The sequence below is a fragment of the Anser brachyrhynchus genome, assembly GCF_964034855.1.
Source record: "Anser brachyrhynchus genome assembly, chromosome: 20".
Lineage (NCBI taxonomy): Eukaryota > Metazoa > Chordata > Aves > Anseriformes > Anatidae > Anser > Anser brachyrhynchus.
The window spans coordinates 7,369,725-7,390,672 of record NC_137713.1 but is presented as its reverse complement, the minus strand read 5'-3'; the positions used below and the strand labels follow the sequence as shown (position 1 = coordinate 7,390,672).

The following is a 20,948-nucleotide window of genomic DNA, read 5'->3' as shown; positions in this document are numbered from 1 at the left end:
GGGGAGGGGTGCAGAAGGGGCGTGGCCTGGATGGGCGTGGCCGGCGGGGGGCGTGGCCAGCAGGGGGGTTGTGGCGCGCTCACAGCCCCGCGAGCAGCCGCCGCCGTCCCCGCTGCAGCGCCGGGAGCCGCCGCTTCCTCCTCGTCCTCCTCCTCCTCTTCCTCCTCTTCCTCAGCCGCCGCCTCCTCCTCCTCCTCCCGGAGACCCCCCCCCCGGCCCCCCGCGAAGATGGTGGACCGCGAGCAGCTGGTGCAGAAGGCCCGGCTGGCCGAGCAAGCCGAGCGCTACGACGACATGGCGGCCGCCATGAAGAACGTGAGTGTCCGCCCGGCGGTCCGTCCGTCCGTCCGTCCGGTGTCCCCGGTGTCGGGGTGGGGGGTGGGGGGAGCCGCCGCCCTTCCCTTCCCTTCCCCCGGCCCCGTGGGGATGGCTGCGGGGTGGGGAGGGGGCGGCTGGAGGGAGGGGAAGGGGTGGGGGAGGGCACGCGGACCCCTCTCGGTCCCCCCTCCTGTCGCCGGGTCCCCTCCCCTGCTGCAGCTCCAGCTCTGAGCCCCCCCGGCCCTGCCCCTGCCGTCCAGCACCGTGCCCTCACCGGTGGTCCCCACCCCCTGACCCGAACCCCATCCTCAGCCCCAAACCCCATCCCTGTGTCCCCATCCCCTCCTCTGTCCCCGTCCCCACCTCGCAGGAGGTGTCCGTGGGGTGCGGCGCTGCCCCCGGCCCCACGCAGGGCTCCCCACCCCGTGGGGTGAGGCTGTGGGGTGGGGTTGGGGGGCCTCGGGGGGCTCTGCCCGCACGCCGCTGCCCAAACGGCCCCCGCTGCCCCCGCGCATCCCTTCCCCTGCGCGGGCTGCGAGGCTGCTGCGCCCCTGACCCCGAGGAGCTGAGCCTTTAGCTGCCAGGGCTTTGCCTCTTTTTTTTTTTTTTTTTTTTTTGCTGCACTTGTTTCGAGATTTATGAATTGAGTCATGTTGTATTCATTTCACGCTCTTAAAATAAAGACTCTGCATATAGCAGGCTGATCTGATTTGTGACACCGAACGCTCCCCTTCAATGCTGACATTTTGACAATGTAAGAAGTAAAAAAACATATCTCTGATCTGATCTTGCAAACAAAGCAATCGTGGGAGGCAGGATCAAGTCATTCCAGAAGATTCTGCATTTGTCATATTGCAGAGAGGCTAGACTGGGTGGAGGGAGGGAGGGGGTGCTTTAAAGGGGAAAACTGTTCTTTATGTTTGTCTTCTTAGTCAGGTCTGAACCTTTGAGAGGAGCTGGGGTGTCCTCCCTTGCTGATGAAAAGTGAATGCTGATCTAGGAATGTCGCAGTCTGTCTGGGATGCAGCTCGCTGAGCCTATATTGCACCATTTTGACAATAACCTTGCATTTATCAAACAGACAAAACTGTCACAGCCAGCGAACGGGGAGGGAGGAGATGTCTTTCCAAGGAACGAAATACGGATAATCAGAACGAGATAATATCGCATTAAAGCACCCGGGCTGCTCCTCTGCCGCACCATGGATTTTATTCCGTTTTCCGATAACGGCATCCATTCATTTTAAGGCAGAGCTTGCTGGGGGAGCAGACACCACAGCTTATTTCACACGGATAACGCAGCCATTAGCACAAAGCCAGCAGGGATGTGCCTGCAGACTTAGCACGTAGGCTCGGGGCAGGATTTCTGCCGCGTGAATTTCCCTAGGCTGCCTGCCGGGGCCGGGTGCCTAAACCCGAGTTGTTGTTAGAGATTACACGTACATTTTTTATTTTTTTTTTTCCTTTTAGCCCCTACCGGCCCTGGTGAAACAGTAACCCGGGCTAACGCCGCTTATCAGCCGCCGCGTCGCTCGGCCCTACAGGAATGATTCACGGCGGGCGTGCTGCCGCCTCCCGCCACGGCAAACAAAAGGCAGAGCTGGCAGAGCTTTGTTCCTGATTTCCCTGCAACGCCGCCGAAAACTGCGGCCCGCTCCCACGGTGGCGGGCGCGTCACGCTCGGTTATCCCCGCTCCCGTCCTCCCCGCTGCCCAGCCCCCAGCTCCGGTCGTGCGGGAGGCTTGTGACCTCGCGCTCATTTCCGTGGCAACGCGCAGTGATGTCATATGTGCGATGGGACGAGCTGCAATGCGCCCAGGTGGTAGCAGAGAGCATGCAGCCCAGGGAATGCAGCAGCCTGGAGCTCGGCGCTGGCTCACGTCCTCCCGGGCAGCATCGCCGCAGCTCGTCGTCCTCTCGCTGCCTTAGCGCAGGGTTGGTTTCCCTTAAAGTCTGGCCGTGTGCCTAAGGGGTTAATTTTTCCCGCAGCTCTCGCCCGATTAGCACGTTTTCGTGGCAGCCTGGTGGGTCGCGGACGCCGCATGGGCCGCGTCACGCGGGCGCCGTTGAATGGCTGCTTGTGAGGCTTCAAAATGGGAGCAGCGATGGGGCTCCTCCATTGTCTGCTCCCATTCACTGCGCGGTGCGCTGCAGCAGCGCGTTGGGTATCACGGGGGGTTCTGCCGAGTAGCGTGTATCGAGTTTTAGGTTCACCCTGGCTGCCCGTGCCAGCAGCGGGTACTGCTGCAGAAGCCGGACTCTTCCTTCGCTTGCTGCATGCAGCAGCTTTCCTGGGGTGTCTCGGGAAAACCCCGGGGAACAGAGGTGATCCATCGCCGGGCCCATCATGTGTGACCTTGGGGGTGCCCCTTGTTGGTGTGGGGCTGAAATCAGCCCCGGTCGACGAGCAGAGAGCCTTCTCCTTCCTCCCTCGCTGCCCACGGTACCTTTGTCAGAGCGAGCTGCCTTTTTGTCCGGCTTTGGCTCCTCTAAAGCTTTGCTGCCCAGGCCGGCTGCTTACGCCGGGGCCCAGGATCGATATCCATCAGGCAGGGAGCGGCGGTGCCTCCGCGGGCTCTGCGCCAAGCTCCGGGGCCGGTGCTGCCCGGGAGCCGCCTGGGTGTGGCAACGTGCGGTGCTGGCCTGCCTTGGGCACCCATGGGAGGGCACCCATGGGAGCCCCGCGGTGTGGGCAGGGCAGGAACCCCACCAGCTCCCGGCTCCTTCGGGGCCTGGGGGAGCGCAGGTGGCCGAGCGAGATAAATGGTGTGACTCGTGCGGGATAGAGGTTGGCTAAAAAGGGTAGGAGGGTTGTTTCGTTGCACCTACCCGCGGCGTAGGAACGGGGGCGCGTGCAGGAGCTTTCAGGCCACCTGAAGGTCCCTGTGAGAGGAACGTTTGGTTGCTTATCCCTGGGGCCCAGCTCTGCCCCGTGGGTGAGGGCTGTCAGTGGGTGACTGCTGGGGATGCCAAAAAGCTGCTGCCCGAGCCTTGGTGCAGTAAATGGCTGTTGTGGGAGGAGGAGGAGGCCAGGCGTGGAGAACCACAGGCTCTCCTTCACACAGGTTACGTGGGCTTCTGCCACGTCTGCTCGCCAGGCTTTCAAGCTCCCACCCTCCAAGCCCTGTGACCAATTTAATGCAGATTTTCCCTTGGGAAGTGACATGGAGGTCCCCCGCCTGAGGGGTGCCGGGGGGCAGGGCGGGACGGTTACCTGCTGTCTGCTCCTCACGAGCAGGCCGAGGAGGAGAGGCCTCTCCTGGAGGAGCGCCGTGCGGCCATCTGTGGCGGCAGGAGCCGGGCGGGGAGCGTGAGCTGTTGTAGTAGCGCTCCCCGGGGGGCTGGGGGAGGCTCTGGGGAAGCCATTTCCAGCACCAGAGCGCAGAATTTCTGCTGGCATCTACCAAACGCGATGCTGCTCTGGCTGCCGCGGGCGTCTTGAGGGGTTCTCGGCCTGGCGGCGCCTCCTGGCGTGCCGTGGCGTGGGGCCGTGCTGCTGGCACCATTTTGTGTAGGCGAGCAGTCCTCGTTCGGCCCTGAGCGAGGCTTCTCTGGGCTCAAGGTGACCTTGTGGGTGCCTGGGTGGCCACGGCGGACAGCACCTGGTGGGCTGGGGAAGGCTCCGTAGGCAAGCACTGCTCACCTCAGGCACCCTGTGCACATCTGATGGCCCAGGCTGTGGTGACACGGCCCCCAAGGACTGCAGCGAGGTTCTCTTGGGTCTGCTCAAACCCCGTCAGAAACCCGAGCTGAGGCGTGGCTCTCCTCAGACTGCCCCCTGCCCCTTCCAGGCGAGCCCCAGGCTGGGGTGGCGCTGGGGGCCCGTCACCCTGCCATGGCAGCAGCAAGGAGCCAGGGCGTTTGAAGCCCTGCATGGACATGGGAGGATAACGGGTGGAGGGGGGCTGAGAGCACAACAGGGCCGGCAGCTCCCCCGTCACCTCGCAATGGAAGAGCTGACGCAGAGAACTGAAGCAGCACGAAGTGTCGGAGCTGCTGGGTAGTGCCGCTGCCTGTCTGCACTGACGTGGGTCTGCCCCAGCCGGCGGCGAGCGGGGCTCCCTTCTGGAGGGCTGTGGGGCCCGGCGGGTGGCTGCCATCACAGGCTGCAGTCCTGCTGTGCTTCTCGCCACAGGACGGTTCTTAGCCAGGGTTCTCTCTGCTTACACGGCTTTGGGTTGTGCACGTGGCACGTACCTACCTGCCTGCAGCGTGAGATGCCCCAGTTCAGTGGGGCATTGCGTGCCCTAAGTGTGTTAGCTGGCTGGTCCTCAGCAGCTTGAGCTTCTGGGAGCTCCTAAGAAGCCTTATCTACAGGCTTTAGGAAGAGCCACCGTCCTGTAAAACCATTCTGGGCTCTTCTGGATTGGCCAAGTGTAACAGCGAGGTGCGGACTGATCACAGATAGCTTTCTTTGAACCAAATGGGAGTGTTTGAGGCTGTGTTGGAGAACACAGTTTTTGAATCCTCTGCAGATGCCTCGGGTACATGGAGACAAAGGTCTTGGGCAAGGGCTCTGCAAGGGCCCTTTGATGTTCTGGGCTTACCAGCAGGTCTTTTGTGTGATGGCCAGCCCTGCGAGTGCATGAGGCTTGGTGGGAGCTGTTTTGCTCTTCGTTTCTTCTTGTGCTTGTTCTGAATTGAAAACTCTTGGACCTTGGGAGCCCAAGCGCTCTCATCTTGTCTCATCTGAACTGGATGATGCCACTGGGCATCCATCCTCTCACCAGTTCTCATCAGCATGCCGGGCGGCGCTCACGAGACAAGTGCGGGCTGTACAGATAACTGCTGTCCTTCTGCTTCTCTGCTCCCTGCCATACAGCAACAGAGATGCCTGTGGATGCTCTCGGGGCTTGGGTTGTGATGGCAGGAGGTGTCTGAACCAAGGGCTCCAGCCGTGCCCCCGAGCTGCTCTTTGCCTCATGGCTCGGGGGCGAGTTTACGCGGTGCTGATGGGAGAATCGTGCAGGTACGAAATGCACGCGGTGGGGGCTTGCACAACTGGGCGCCTCTGGTGTGGTTGTACTGGTGAGCGGTCGCTCAGCCTCGCATACAGTCTCCTGCCTTAAATCTCTAAGGAACTAGTGCTCCCTTGGGGCTCGGTGAGTGGTCTGTGGGTGAGCACGTTGCAGCCTACCTGGCTTTGGGGCAGCTGCGGGTCTGGCTGGGCTGAAGCACGGAGCGTCCAGTCCTGTGCACCAAGAGTCATCGGGAAAGATGAGATGTGCTTGCACATTTACCACTTTGATTGATACATACTTGTAGCTTCAGCTGAGCTTGGAATCGATCCCCTACTAGCTCTGACTCTGGAGGATAAAAGAAGAAACATGTCTCATGGCGCAGCTGATAGGGCTCCATGGGCTGCCATGGCTGGGAGAGGAGGGCAGTGGTCACGGCTTCGTACCTGGAGAGACTTCCCTGGGCACTGGCAGGCTTGGCAGTAAATGATGAACAAACTCCGCCACTGAACTCTGCAGCTTCCATTCTGGGCAGCTTCATGCCAATGAATGCTTGGAGCATTGTGGGCAAGGGTACATATTTTAGAAAAACAACAAAAAGCTTGAGTTTTTGGGTCCACCTGCTGATGCTTGAGGAAGCAGCTTCTTCCTGGGAGGTGGCTTTGTCTCTGCTCATCCATGTCCTGGAGGCTGAGCACGGCTGAGGTGCCAGGCTTGGGGACTCAGTGCCAGTGTGGCAGGGAAGAGCAAGGAGGATTGGCTGCTCTGTGTCCCCCAGCCAAACATCGGGTTGTCTGGAGGCAGGTACAGAGGAATGAGTGGCTTGAAAATGCCTGTGTTTGAGCTGGAGGGAGCCTTTCCTTGCCAGGGTCGGTGTCTGGGGCTTGTAGGATGGCAGAGCTGAAGCTGCTTTCTGTTTTTCTGCCCCCTTCCACCTCCTGAACCGTGACCAACAATGAAATACAAACGCGCAGTGGAATAACTGCAGTACAAAGCACAGAAAAAATGGGATTTGCCTGGCTTCCCAGGCACTTCACTGACAGTCTCGATAGGACACAGGCACCATCTTCTTCTGCCGTAGCAAAGCTGTGCCGCAGGGCTTTGGTTGTCTCAGGCTGACTGATGGACCCTTGGTGCTTCCAGGCACAGTTCTGCATTTTGGTGCTCTGCAACTCAAGATAGATTTTAGGAAGCTAATGCTATAATGAGTAATTTTGTGCTCCGTGGTTTGGAGCCAGCTTAGACCCCCTTTCCTTCGCTATTCATGCCTTCGTTATGCCTTTCTGGAAGGCTGGAAGCCTTAACCAACTTTTTTTTTCCTTTTATTGGAAAGATGAGTAACCTAACCTGTCCTTGGCTGAAGTCTTTGTCCCTCCTAGTAGATTCATGTTTGTGATTCATTCAGACAAATGGCAATCTGATATCTGGAAAGCAGAAAACAAATAAATCTATAAAAACAGTAGCAGGTATTTACTTCATTGGTTTCTGAAGCAACGACCGCTCTGCTGGAAGGCGATAATTGGAAACCAATTTTAACACCTGCTCAAACGAAGGGGAGGTGGCTGTGAATTGGTGGCTGTACTGGTGAAGACACCGTGTTTTTGTGTCTCAGCCTCTGCAGCCTTCATCCTGACTTGGGGATGTTCAGATCGATAGCCAGGGGCTGGTTTCACGCTGGCAGTGGTCAGGTAAAATGCTCTTGTTTGTGCTCCTGCCTCTGCAGCTCCCAGCCTTTGCAGATGTGTGAACTCTTCCCCCCCCCCCCCCCCCCCCCCCCCCGCCACCCCGTGGAGACAAAATGGCTTTCTGAGAGCCCAGACTAGCCACGCTTTGCGCTGTGCTGCCTGAAAGCTTGGCCGTGCTCTCCTGTGCAGGCTCCTGCCTGTGCACCAGCACCGACTGGCGCAGGACAGTCCCCTCCCGGTACCTGCATCCTCCTCCTGCCTTCCCTCCCTTTGGCATGGAGCAAGCCAAGCCTTTGAGCAGCAAGGGAGGCAATTCATGAGCCTGCACTCGACAGAGCAGGTGGGAAAGGGGAAGGATATAAACCCACAACCGGCCGGCTGTGGGGTGGTTTGGTACCGTCTCCTCCGGCGGTCCCAGACCGTGCTGTCGTATTCAGCTTTCTCTTGTTCCTTCCTCCTGGCTGCTTGGTGTAATGAGCACTCCCTCCTCCCATCCCCAAACGAAGGAAAACGATGACAAAAAGACGTTTCTGCACTCTATTATTTATTTATTGAAGCAAAAGGCCCAGCTCCTCCCTCCAGATGTCAAGATGCGGGATTCCTGCCCCACCGCGCCAGCGGTGCCGCGGGTGCCGTCGCAGGGAGGAGCTCGGGATCCCCTGGGCTTTGTGCGGCTGGGCTGGGCACACAAAGGCAGCGAGGCCGAGCTGCTCGGCCCTCCGGCCCCGCATAATGCCTGCAGCTGCCTTTTGTGGGCTGGAGCTTGGGGAGTTGCAGCCCTTGTGCCGGGGCTGCCGGAGCCCAGCTCGACGCGCACAGCAGTGTCGCGCGGTGGCTGCGGTTCTCTGCCGTAGCGGGGAATGGTGGCATCTGGGAATGCTCCGAAATGGTAAATTCTGGAAGAAAAAGAGAACTGAGATGATGAGGCAGCAGTCCCAGGGTTACAGGGAATACAGAGAAGACCATCTCAAAAGCAGTGCTTTCGTGGTGCTGGCGAAACAAAAGCCTTTGTCTACTTATTTAGGTGCAAACTTCCTCCGATCGCAGGTTTTTCATTGTTTTGTGAACCTGAGGATGAACTGCTTGTCCTGCATGCCCACGCTGCTCGGATGTGTGCTGGCCATGCCCTCGCCAAGCCCAAACCTGCTTCAGGAGCTGGCACGGCGCTGGGGCTGAAAGCCTGGCGCTGAGATCAGGCGGCTGAAAATGGAGCGATGACGGTGCGGCTGCAGAAAATGCACTGAGCAGGTGATCTGTGGCAGCTGCAGGGCATGAAGGAAGACAAAAGAAGTCAATAGGGAGAGGAGGTGTCATTTTTTTTCCTCTCTGCTAAAATAGGTTTGGTCATATCTGAAGAATGACCCAGCACATGCTCCGTTAGGTATTAAACCTGGTTTTTGGCCCGCCACCAGTGATCTGGTGACCAAGGGCAGTGCATTAGTTAACAGCAGCAGGAGAGTAACTAGAGAACATATCCCTGATGGCATGAGATTCCCTTAAAGTGATCCCCAGATTAGGGATTAGAGTACTTAATGTTTTTCTTCCCTAAAGGAGATGTTAGGTCTGAGTCAGCCTATGGGCGTTCGAGGCGGCCGTGCTCGGACATACGCAAGTCTGCAAGGACTCAAAGTACAAAGCATTCCTTAATTGTTTGCAAATTCCTTCTGATCTTACTGGATGGGTTAGCCTGCTCGGGGCGTATCTTTGCTTGCGTATCAGGCAAAGCTGCTTGGCGTGTCGATGTGCTTCTGATTCCTCTTTAAGGTGGCTTCGGCAACGCTCTGAGAAAATATCGGCAAGAAGGCTCAGCTTCAGAGCTAACTAGGTTGCTGATGGACATCTTGTTTGGACAGTTGTGCTTCTCTGCAGCAAAAAGTTTATTAATAGTAGCTGGAGAAGCCGTTGCTGTGCAGTGTGCTAATAAACACTTGAAAGCTGCGGCAGGAGATCTGCGCTTGTAAAAGACTAACGCTCAGTATTCAGCAGTGAATGAGAACTTAGGGAGGATTAACAGGCTTTGATTTACACCCAGCTGGGGAAGTCATCGGAGCTTTGCCTGTTTATGCTGTTGGGCTTTGTTACGTGGGATGAATTTTTCATTACCTTGGAGTTGAGAGCCTGGCTTCTCGCATTTGGCGGTGTCGAGACCCTGGTGCTTGATGGGCTCTGTCACCTGCGATGAGCTGAGATCAGATCTGTGGTACTTGTCCCGTGGACTTCAGAACAGGGCTGGGAGGAGATGGTCGGAGCCAGGCAGCAGTAGTTAAATCCGCAGTCAGATCTAGCTTAGTAAAGCAACCCTCCTTGTAAGGGTACCCATTTAAAATTGGCTGCAGCGTTCCAGAAAGCTGCCAGAGCGAAAACTCGAGTTGCTTTTCTGCAAGTCCATTTAAGAAATAAAATTGTCTTTGCTAGAGGTGTGTAAGATCAAGCCTGAAATCCCTGAAGCGGTGGGAGGGAAAAGTACATCTGGAGGGATAATCACCTTGCTCGCTGGTGCGGAAATTAAACCTACTGTGGAGCTGGCATGCTGGAGACCACCTGGGCGTTCTGGAGGGGCTCTGGCTTAAAATGGTAAAACATGTTTCAGACACTGCAAGGAACAGCTGGTTCTGCAGACCAAAAGACCTAGAGCAAAACCATTTTTCTTTAATGCTTCTAGAACCTTGCCTTGAGCAGGCTTCCCCAAAGCGTTTGGGGTAATGAAACGAAGCGGTTAAAAACCTTCTGTGCTAGCTGCAAGGGAGCTGTTTGCACGGTGGCAGCTTCTCCCATTTCATCCTGCTGGAGCAGCAGCCTGCCAGCTGCAGCAGTTGGCTCTTGCTGGAAGAAGCCCTGCGAGCAGGCAAGAATTGCCTGGTTCGTCCTGCTCCTGCACGCCTCTGCCCCTCGTCCAGACGCAGCCCTACATGCACTGAGCAGGACAAGGGCTGCAGACAGCAGCTTCCAGCAGCCAGAAGACACTCACCTGGCCTGTGGCAACCTGGTTCTCCTCTCTCTACTCGGTCCATCTGAGTAGTGTTGGTGGGTACAACACACCGCAGTCACTTCTCGAGCCCCTCATCGAGGACGAACGTCTCGCGGTGGCCTGGCCCTTCCTGGGAGCTCCAGGGGGGGTGCGATGATGTGGTGCCAGGTCACTCACCTCCCAGCAGTGGGGCTGAAGGTGAGTAGGGAAACACTAATCCCTGAGCCAGATTAGTACTCTTAGAAGCTGTGAGGTAAGTCTTTAAGCAGCTGAAGCTCCCAGCAGCACTAGACACACTGCCTGGCATGGAACCTGGTTTGTTTAGCTTGTCTGTGCTCATGCACCGGAGTACCTAAGGGCTGCCTTGCTTGGTTTAACTGTTTCGTCATAAACTGGAGGGGGAGTGAGTCTTCCCGTATTAACCAAGTCTTAAGGCTCTAGGAATGACCAGTGGTGGTCCTATGGATGGTTTATTCTGCTAAAAATGCTGTGAACAGATGGGCTTCTCCGAAGAAGCAAGATACTTGAATGGAAAAAGTCCATGTCTTTAAGCGTAACGGAAATGCTGTTGAGGAAAAGGCTGCAGTTATTCAAGAGGTGCTCAACTGACACCTGAAGAAGCTTCTTCAAGCAACTCAAAAAGTCAAATGAATTGATGTTCTCCTTTTAGTAGCTCAGAATAAATCCCTTTTAAACTTTTGGCGTGCTCCTGGACCATATCCAAGCTTCCATGGCAGTGGCGTGCTGCCATATTGGTCTGCTACATGCTTTGCAGAAAGCTGATACAAAAGGCACATTTTGAACAATATTTTCAAATAGTCTGAGGCAGGAGAGCTCCCCAGGCTGTTGAGTGATGGAGCAGGGTGGTGATCTTGGACTGCTGCTACGGTGCTTGCAGAAATGCAAGAGCGGGCAGATGTTGCTTGCCAGCCTGCCATATCTTGGGGAAGGAATAAGTTGGCGTCCCTTCTGTTCCTTTGCAGTTAGCAGGCAAAGGTGCTGGTATCCCATCTGTCAGAGGCAGTGTGATGAGCCCTGAGTGACAGTGCTTCTAAATGCTCAGCCTGATGTGGATGGACTTGCTGCTTTCTCCGTCTGGTGCTAGGAAGGCATCAGACCAACAGAGATTGATGATTTTTCCCAAGGGTTTTTAATAGGTACAAGGCAGCTAGTGGCAGCAAGACAGCGAAACAAGTTGTCCTGCGTCCGGTTTTCATCTTGTTAAATATTATGCCTTTTTGTAGGGCTAACAGGAATCAGGGTATTCATAAGGACCGCAAGAAGAACTTGGGCTGTAATCCTAGATGACTCAAAGCAAATACTAGCTATAGCAGCAGCTCCCTGCTACAAGACTGCAATGCTAATTCAGAAATGGTGCGTAGCTTGGCACAGAGGCACTTGAAATGCATACACCTTGCCCACACTGGGAAGCTTGGGTTATTCCTCCCCACTGCAGTGTGTCTGGGTTGCCCTCTTTCAAGTCAATAGCCTTGTCAGATGGCAGGGTCCAGTACCATACCTGGAGGCCGCGTATGGAAAACAAACAGATGCTCCCTTGTGGCTGTCTTATCTGAAAAGCTGCAGAAGAAGCTGGTGGGGCAAATCTTTGGCACCCAGGTGTTCTGTAGCAGGAAAACCTTGAGCCGTTAGACCAAACATTGGGACTGCAGCTCTGCAGATAAAGGACGATCCTTGAAGTGCTATCAAATGCAGAATGGGAACAGCTCAGAGTTCTGCTTCTGTCTCTGGCTTTCTCACCACAGCTCCCTTATGACCTTTTACATGCAGAAACTTGAGGCAGCAGTGACCCAAGTACTTGAAACTTGTTTTTTGTCTAGCTTAAATCCAGCAGAGCCAGACTGAAACTGAAGTAGATCTGCAGGCTCTAAGGACTGATCAAACTCGTGTGTCATATGATGAAATTCACTTTGGTTTAAGTAGTTGTTGAGCTATGGAGGCCAATGAAATAAATGAGCTCTTGCTTTTCATGTCTCTCAATTTTGGAGGCTTTGTCTCAGGTGGTTCAAAGTTGTCTTAATAAAGGCTACAGGGTGTGATGAAAGCTCCTGTTAACTGGAGGAGCATGCGGAAATCCTAATCAGTGTCTGGAGTACCTAAGTATCCTCTGAGATCCAGTTATGCTACAAGTAATAAGCAGCCTTACTTTGCAGACACTGCTCCGTGATGCCTTCTGAGCCATTTGAACCTTAATGGCAGAACCATCCACTGTGCCTCCGTGTGCCTTCAGCTTCTTTCAGCCACTGTCTGGTGATGGCCCCTGTGAACTTCAAAATGGGAACCAGAATATGATTATTCATATTGAAAGAGTTGAACGAGACAGCAGAGCGGAACTAACTTCTGCCCACAGACTGCATGTGCTTTTCTGGTTTTGTCTGAGATGAGAGGAAGGGTCTTATCTATAGCCTAAAATTCCCCAGCTATGCTCAGATTAAACAAGAGGATGGTGGAGGAGGTCAGAAAGGAGAGGAGTAGTTATGATATGACTTCCATTTTAGAAGTATAACGTCAGGGAGGAGGCTAGAATACAGGTGAAGAAGACCCGAACCCGTGAAGTCTGGTAGGATTCTTGATTTAGATCTAGTTTAACACGCACCTACTCTGTGTCAAAGTAGGACAGTGCTTAAGAAAAGCATCTTTCCAACTGCATGATGGCTTCCTAGGACAGCTTGCTCTTGAGTGTTCAAGGAGAAGCTGTTCTTGACTCAGTTGTGTGACGTTTAGCCACGACTGTAATCAAGCTACAAGGAAATGGCAATGATTTAATGTGCTTGAAGGAAGACATTTCTTCAGAAACGAGATACGGAGTGAAGTAGGGACAGAAAATGCAGGTAGTGATGTAGAAGTCTAAAGCTGGTTTCTCCAGCCTGTCACTGCCAAAATGGTAGAGCTTGGGTCTTGTTCTGGCTGCTGCCTGCTGAGGGTGGCCTGGTGCCTGCCAAAGGGCAAAGGAGTTCCACTGTGAGACCAAAATAAAAATAACAGTGCTAGCGGTGGCGGAAGGTGGCACGAGTGCCCATAGTACTGAAGGTTTCTCAGTTGCTTCAGCCTGAACCAGCTGCTGGCCAGCTGCTCCTATTCTGGTGCTTTCAGACTCAGTGAGAACATCACTGGTGGGACTTTAGGCCCAACGTCACCTTAAAAGCCCATTTACCTTTTTAAAAAAAAGAAACAGAAATCAGGACCTTCAAGCCAGGCCTCAGTGTGACTAACGAGCAATGTGTGAGGGGAAAACGAGGCGATTGCTCAGGTTTCTGTTGGAAGATAACGTGCTGAATTACAAGGCGCAGAAGCCACGGATCGAACAGCAGAGACACAAATGCTGAGGAAGAAATGGCTGTTGGGTGTCGTGGTGGAAGGGGAGCTCTGGCTGTACTCACGGAGTATCACAGAAATGGCCCTTTTCTAGCCTGAAAGAGGCGAGTGGCCGAGGGCTGGGCTCGGGCAGGCCCCTCCAGGCTGAGCGAGGTGTTTGAGAGGCCTATGAAGGGAGAGAACAGCTGTTGGCCCTATGTCACTCCTGTTAATTGCGTGTAATATCAGATTGTGAATTAGCCACGCGCAGGATCACAGGGTTGTGGTAATTGGTGACTGCTCTACTGAAAGCATGGCATGTTGTGGACAGCTCGAGGTTCCCGTGGTTGTCTGTCTCCAGGAAAGCTTGGCTCCTTTGTCAGTGTTTAGTGTCTTCAGGGACTCGAGATCTCTTCTGGGCAATCAGAAAAGCGAGTGTTGGGGATTATAAAATGGATTAAACTGTTAAATGTTGATGGTGTTCCCCAGGGAAGAATGTACAGGTCTGTTCAGCTTGCTTTGCTGTGTGCTTTAAGATAAGACATCAAAACCAGGTAGCAGCCGTAAATGGGTGGGCACTTCATCAAAAATGTCAATGAAAACCCATCTGTAAGGATAAGTGGGGAAAAGTAAACCCCGTGATGCACCTCCACGGCAGCTGCTCTGTAGCTGAAGGGGCCACACGTACTCAGAAATGGTTCCTTCAGGCCTACTGATGTGAGGCGAGAAGCGTGGAATAGAGAGTCCAGGCGTAAGCCCCATAAGCAAACACCGGCTGGTGGCTGGTAGCAAGCGTTTTGTGTAGGTCCCAAAGAAACCTAATTAGGATGCTTCTGGAAAGTGGGCCCAGTGGGATCAGCCATGGGCTTTTGGAGAGCGTGGACCTCGATGTTAGGGGCAAGTGAAGTTCTGCCCGGCCCCATGGCTGCAGTGTGATGCTTGAGGATGCTGGGAGCCTGCCAGGCTCTGGATGTGGTGCTGGGTCAGAGCTCAAGGGTGTAATGGTGAAACTTGGAGAACCCCCTCTGGGCTTGCTCTGCCTCCAAATGGCTTTGTTACAAATCGGTGGGCTTTGAAGGTGTACAAATCTCTAGACTCTTGAGGAGCAGAAACCCTAAACTCACAGTAGGTTCCTGTTGGACTGTCTCTGTTGCTTGGGGGCCCTCCAGTCTCGATGCCTTTCGTCCGCCAGGCTGAAGGGGTTGTGTCTGTCAAGTTTCCAGCTGTGTGGACCAGCTCTTTGCACTGGGCTTTCTATGCCACGTGCAAGGCTGGGCTCAATTTCAGCAGCACACATCTCCTGGCCCCCCAGTGCCTTGCTGATCTGCAGGGCCATAAGGGTGAAACGAGGCTGGGTACGTAGATTTGCAGCGCGAGGTCTGCTTCTCTGTGCTGCCAGCCAGGGAAGTAAAGCTCCAAAGTGAGCTCTGGCTCCCACTCAGAGGCTGGCTTGGTTCCTGCCAAGCCCTTTGAATGTCAAGCTGTTGTTTATTCACGTATTTATTTTGGATATTCAGCTACCCTAACTGCATGTAGCAGTAACTGGGTGGCACAAGGATCCTGTGAGGCTGTGCTCTGTACACCGCGGTCACGCTGTGGCCTTGTAAGTGCCCAGCCCAAAGCCGCTGCGCGGTGGCCTTCTGGCGGGGCTGTTAGAACTGTGAGCACTTTTTTCCTCTTGTCTTTCCAACGGGCAGCTGTGATTATCTCTGTGACCATAGGGATGTCGCAGCTTTTATTTTGGGACTCGGTTTGGGAATGGCATCAGGCCTAGTACTGCTCCCAGTTACGTGCCTAATGAGGAACCCTTCCTGCTTTGATAAGTTCCCCACAGGCTCCCTGGAGAAGCCTTTGCATTCTCCACAGGTGTATGTTCCATCTGTCAGCGATTTTTTTGAAAGGATTTTGACAGGCGACTTTCTTCCGTAATCCTTAATAGCTTCAAATTTAAAATGTTTATGGCAAAGCTAATCCTACGAAACTCCCTGTAGCTTTAATGAATTTGTCCTCCTGCAAGACTCTTCTGGTGGGAGGAGGTAAATCTACTTCTGCAGTGTGCTTTCTGCGGCAGTGAATATCTGGAGGCAGGGCTGTGGGGTAGCTCTGACGTCCACCCGCCTGGGCCCCATTTAAAGCTGGTGTACCTGCTCAGCGAGCATCTCGCTAAAAGCATGACCTCACTTGGTTATCAGCCTCCATAATTAGTGTCAAGATAGAAAACCTCTGGGATTGGCAAGTCTCTTGTAGTATTATAGCAGCTAGTGTTGGACACTCGGGATTTACAGCTGGAAGTTTAGATCATATATTGGGTTGGGATTTCTGGATGCCTCCTGCCCCCATGTCCAAGGATGGACAACCCATAAACCCTGGGACAGGGGAACACCATAATTGTTCTCGATTATCTCTGAAAGTTGGCTTTATACCACAGTATCTCTAATTAATGTTTGTGCAGGGGTTGTGCAAAGGGAAGAATGATCAGAGTCATCTCAAGATGTCAAGTCCTATAAAAATGCAGCTAGACACGTGTGATGTTATGGCACAAGGCACCACATAAATACCTATAAATGGGTCGTGTAGCGTATCGTGGCTGAGCCTCTGCCTCATGCCCTCTGTGGGCAGAAGCATATCAGGAAAAGGAGTAGAGGGGGGCTGGATGAGAGCACCAGCATGCTCCGCTCGCCACTAGGGAGACTGCGGAGTAGCAATAGTTTGGGTCAGGGAGAACACACGTTGGCCAGACCACGGCTTAGCAGCAGCAAGGGAGAGCTGGAGGCAGAAGTGGATGCCGCTGGAACGAGCTGTTGTGATGGTAGGAGTGAGGTGTGCGTTCCAGGCCGCTCCAGTGAGATCCTGGGTGGGTCACCTGCCCCTCACGGCCCAGTCCCTTGGCTTCCTGATCGCCATCGTAAACATGGTTATCTGGGCCCCGAACGGACCTCGCCCTTGCAGAAATGACTCAGTATTTGCAGAAGCCTTTCGTTTACAAACAGTGACCTAATCCTCGTGGGAAGTGACTGTGGAGAGGAGATGCGGCAGGGCCCGGGGTGCATGCGCCCTTCAGACAAGGGATGGCAGCTGTCAGCAGGCAACCAAGTGGCTGTACAGGGTTGACCCAGCACCCAAGTGTGGCTGTGGAAGGAGCCCACACATCTCTGAGCTTGCCCAGCTCTGGCAAGGCCGTATGGCATGTACAATGCCTGTCTGGCTTCTCAGCCCCGCTCATGGGTCCTGCCCCGGTGCCTTCAGCCAGCGATGGATCAGTGAGAAGTGGAAGGAGATCACGGTACCAAGTGCAGTGCTTCCAGGAACTCAAGCGACCACGGCAGTGTTTGGCAGCCTGGTTGTGGAAAGGCTCTGCTCCGTTGTCTCCTTCCTTAATCACTCTGTTGCTGCACACTGTAATGACTAAATTGCCGTGTTGCGTGAGGCAGGTGGAAGTGATACTGTGCATTAACGCTCTTATCGTCAATGAAGAAAATCCTGTGTGGGAAGAACATACTCTTACCATGTGAGCTTTTAAATCCTTATCTCTGCAAATGCCTTAGGCAGCTACAATTTAAATATCTAACGTATTCTTGAGGCATCTCAAAAGAACGTACCATGCTCATGGGAAACGGGAAAGATGAATATGCTGTAGCCAAATTGTTGTGTTGTTAATCCATTCGCCTAGCTAGTAACCCTAGAACATCTCCACCCTCTTGCTCTGATGGTCCCTCATGTCTGCCTCTTGATGTCTGATGCTCATCCTGCAGGTGAAATGCATCTTTTTTCCTAGCGGATTTCTCTCATTCTGGAAAATACCGATCTGCTAAGATGGAGAATGCCTTGAATGAAGGCCACCCTTCCCTGGCTGGGGGGTTGGACCACAGCACGATTTCCCAGCTGGCTCCCTCTGGGAGGAGAGTGGATGCCCAATGATAGCCGGGATTTGGCGAGCTGGCTGCGTTCTCCACACCTCGCTCCACGTGGGGAGCACCCGAGTGCTAAATGGCGATGGGAATGGTGAGTGGCTGTGGCTTAACCGGAGTTTCTCTCTTCTCTCTTCCTCTCTCGATACAGGTGACAGAACTGAACGAGCCTCTGTCCAACGAAGAGAGGAACCTCTTGTCTGTAGCCTATAAAAATGTCGTGGGGGCACGGCGCTCTTCTTGGCGAGTAATCAGCAGCATTGAGCAGAAGACCTCTGCCGATGGGAACGAGAAGAAGATCGAGATGGTACGGGCCTACCGTGAGAAAATAGAGAAGGAGTTGGAAGCCGTGTGCCAGGATGTGCTGAGCCTGCTGGACAACTACCTGATCAAGAACTGCAGCGAGACGCAGTACGAGAGCAAAGTCTTCTACCTGAAGATGAAAGGGGACTATTACCGCTACCTGGCCGAGGTGGCCACTGGTGAGAAGAGGGCGACCGTGGTGGAGTCTTCGGAGAAAGCCTATAGCGAAGCCCATGAGATCAGCAAGGAGCACATGCAGCCGACCCATCCCATCAGGCTCGGCCTGGCACTTAACTACTCAGTTTTCTACTACGAGATCCAGAACGCCCCGGAGCAGGCCTGCCACCTGGCCAAGACGGCGTTCGACGACGCGATCGCCGAGCTGGACACCCTCAACGAGGACTCCTACAAGGACTCAACGCTCATCATGCAGCTCCTCCGCGACAACCTAACGCTCTGGACAAGCGATCAGCAAGACGACGACGGTGGAGAAGGCAACAATTAGACCCCCAGATGGACTGGCAGCCGCACGCTGATGCTAACTACTGCAGTCTTTATTTTTTTCCCACGAGTGGGGGGGTCAGGGGTGGGGGAGGGAACGGGAGGGGACACCTTCCCAGGGAGGCCCCCCACAACCTGTCTTTGATTGCCTCTTTGACATTTTTGCCAAAACACCACTAGTGGAAGTCAGGCTGGCTGTGCTGGTATGGAATAGCAGCCTCACTGGCATATGGACTGTTCTGTAGATTATTAATACAAGTGGAGCTGTCTTTAATTTAACTTTATTGCTAGAAATAAAAGGGTTTTAAGATGAATTAACTTGAATGGAATGGCCCTCGTTTTTAAGAAAAGCAACACAAAAAGGAAGTTCTGTGGTTCCAGTAAGGCTTTGTGCGTTTGTTTCTTCAGTTAAGTGCCGTGTGTTTGTACCACGTCGCGGGGCGTCTCCCTGGAGCGCCCTGCCTGTCAGGGCATAGCTTAAAATCCCCAAATTGAAAAGGAATAGTAATAATAAATAAAAGACTAAAGAATTTGGGACTTGTAAAGCCCCAGGATTTAGGCCATTTAATCTTTTTAAGATATTTATTAGGGTAGCTTACAGTATTAACACTAAATTGCAGTTTACAGTATTTCTACATTACAGCCATATGACATCAAGCCTTTGATTGTCTGTTTTCTTTTGCTAGTTCTTTTGGCTTGCCTTCCTGATCAGTCCTCGCCTGTGGACTGGCTTAGCTATTCTGTGTCGCCCAAGGCAAGAAGACCGCCCGCCCGAGGAACATCAAAGCTGCTCTAGTTTTTTGGTCAACAGCTTAACAGGTGCTTGGCTAGCGGCTGTTTAAACTATTTTAGTCCACAGCAAAAGGTTTAAGAACTTAATTAGAAAAGGGGGAAGTGTTTAAACTTAAAATGCCACTTAAGAAAAAAAAAAAAAGAGAATTCAGGTCTGTATGTCATGTACTGTGTTTGGTATTTCAAAGACCATCCTGATTTAAGGTGCCACAGCTGCTTCCTCAGGGATTGCACTGCCATTTCACTCTGCCTGACTTTCTCCCACTGTACCATGAGGTTTGTCAGCAGATCTGCAGCACCCAGGCTGCCTTGTTTGTCATCAGGGAAGCCAGGTGCGTTTTCTTTCTCCTGGGGAAGCTTGTGGTGTAATGAGTGAACTTCAGGAGCTTAGAAACTAATTTGGTAGAGAAATCCTCAAGGGAAGAGCTACAATCATAGACATTTCTATCAAGCATCGGGAGCCCAGGAACTTAGTTCTCTTCTTAACAAAATCTTTTCCAAATCTGTCTTATCTGGTTGGGGGTGGGAGACAGGGCATCTGAGTTTGCTTAGCAGGTAATATTTACCCCGTTTTGCGTAAAATTTGTATTTTTTTTTTCCCCCCGCATAACTGTTGGAAGTTCACTGCTGGTCTCCGGCTTGCGGAGCGCTGCCACACGTAGCTTTTTTAACTAAAGCTGCGCGGCGGGGAGAACGGCACTCGGGCGTCTTTTTTCGAAGCAGGCTTTCATCCTCCCTTTCGAGAGCCCGTCCGCAAGCAGCGCGCGGCGGCGATCGGGGACCCTCGGTCCCGCCAGGGTCGCACGGGGCATCCACCCTGCCTCGCCGCGCTTGGATGAAGTCGCGGGGGCCGTCAGCCCCTGCTCGGAGGTGAGGTTGCCCCGGCCACGCTAGCCAAGCTTCCCATCGGGTGCCTTTGCACGGAGAGCCTTGCCGAGCCCTGCCGTTGGCTGTGCGCCTCGGCAGCGTGCCACACGCCCGAGCCGCTGGTAAATGCCGTGGACTTGGAAGATCTGTTTAGGCTTCTCACCTTCCTTTGAGTTCCCGTCATGTCCAGTGAGCAGTGTTGTCCCAGCTGTATGATTTGGAAGTGATTTACTGGAATTACAAAACCTATTTTTTTCTTTCCGGCTTTTGCTCTGGCTGCTTTAGGAAACTTAACGCAGGAGAGATCGCACAAGAGGGCTAAAAGGGGAAGTGGGGTCAGGGACTTGATTTTTAAGCAGCTTGAATGGTTTCTTTCGTTTTTTAAGAAATGCACTTGCCTATGATACTGTCTCTCCAGTGAAATGATTACTGCTCCATTACTCTATTGATACAATATTGTGCATGCTAGTGTCGTATTTCTATACAGTAGCTTGAAATTTATTAACTTATACTGTAGATGTTATGTATTCCTATGACAAAATAGTCTTCAAAAATTTTTTAAAGTTTTTTAATTTATTTTTCTTTTGGGGGTAAAGTTTGCTCTACCAAATAGTGATCGTAACAAACTGATCTGTTATGGATGTTGCTATAGTGACATGCAATTATATATGATTTTGTTTTTAAAAAGGAAAAAAGCAAAAGAAAACACCAGTGTTAGCTTAATCTTAATGTCTGGTGTTCGTCATGGTGAAATTATAACTATTACAGTGTAGGAGAACAATGACTGTGTTCTTTGAATGAGCCTTTGTTTGTGCTTTTTGTCATGTTATGCAGTGAACTATTTTTAAGGTCTAATCAGTGATTATTTTTCCAACTCCGTGTTTCTGTAAGGAATTATTTCACACACGGACCATTCTTAGCAGTTTTCCTCAGTGATGGAATATCATGAATGTGAGTCATTATGTAGCCGTCGTACATTGAGCAAATAAACTTACAGATCTGACGTCAGCGCTGCTCAATTGTCTTGCGTCTGTCGAGTTTCTGGGGGTCCGGGGTGGGGGGGCAGCGCGATCGGGGTCGGAGGCTTGGACCCCAGCCCCAGCTCATGGCAGGTTGGGTGGTGGGGGAGAGCTGGGATCACGGCTGTGTCCCCACCGGGCGCCTTGGTGGTTCTTGGGCTCCCGAAATGGCGAGGGGAGGCTCGATGAGGAGCCGTGGGGACGGTCTCTGCATGCTCAGGGTGGGCACGGCGGGTTCCCGGGGCTCGGTGCTGGGTGCCTGTCCGCCCTCCGTCCCCGCCCGTGGGCTGTGCCGCTCGGCGCCGTGTGCCGTGAGCG

General features: G+C 53.3%; 1 protein-coding gene across 1 annotated transcript; it reads left to right on the top strand.

The window, feature by feature from the left end:
• YWHAG (tyrosine 3-monooxygenase/tryptophan 5-monooxygenase activation protein gamma) lies at positions 1-20,630 on the top strand. Its single transcript, XM_080563153.1, has 2 exons — positions 1-315; positions 17,300-20,630. Exons 1-2 carry the CDS (start codon positions 31-33, stop codon positions 17,954-17,956), a joined length of 942 nt encoding a protein of 313 aa, XP_080419279.1. The 5' UTR covers positions 1-30; the 3' UTR covers positions 17,957-20,630.
• Positions 20,631-20,948: the final 318 nt, after the last annotated feature.

Excerpts from the sequence above, each read along its gene's own strand:
- YWHAG (XM_080563153.1), top strand. The coding sequence starts at position 31 with ATGGGCGTGGCCGGCGGGGGGCGTGGCCAGCAGGGGGGTTGTGGCGCG. Across the intron at positions 316-17,299 it reads TGGCGGCCGCCATGAAGAAC|GTGACAGAACTGAACGAGCC; the intron begins GTGAGTGTCCGC and ends CTCTCGATACAG.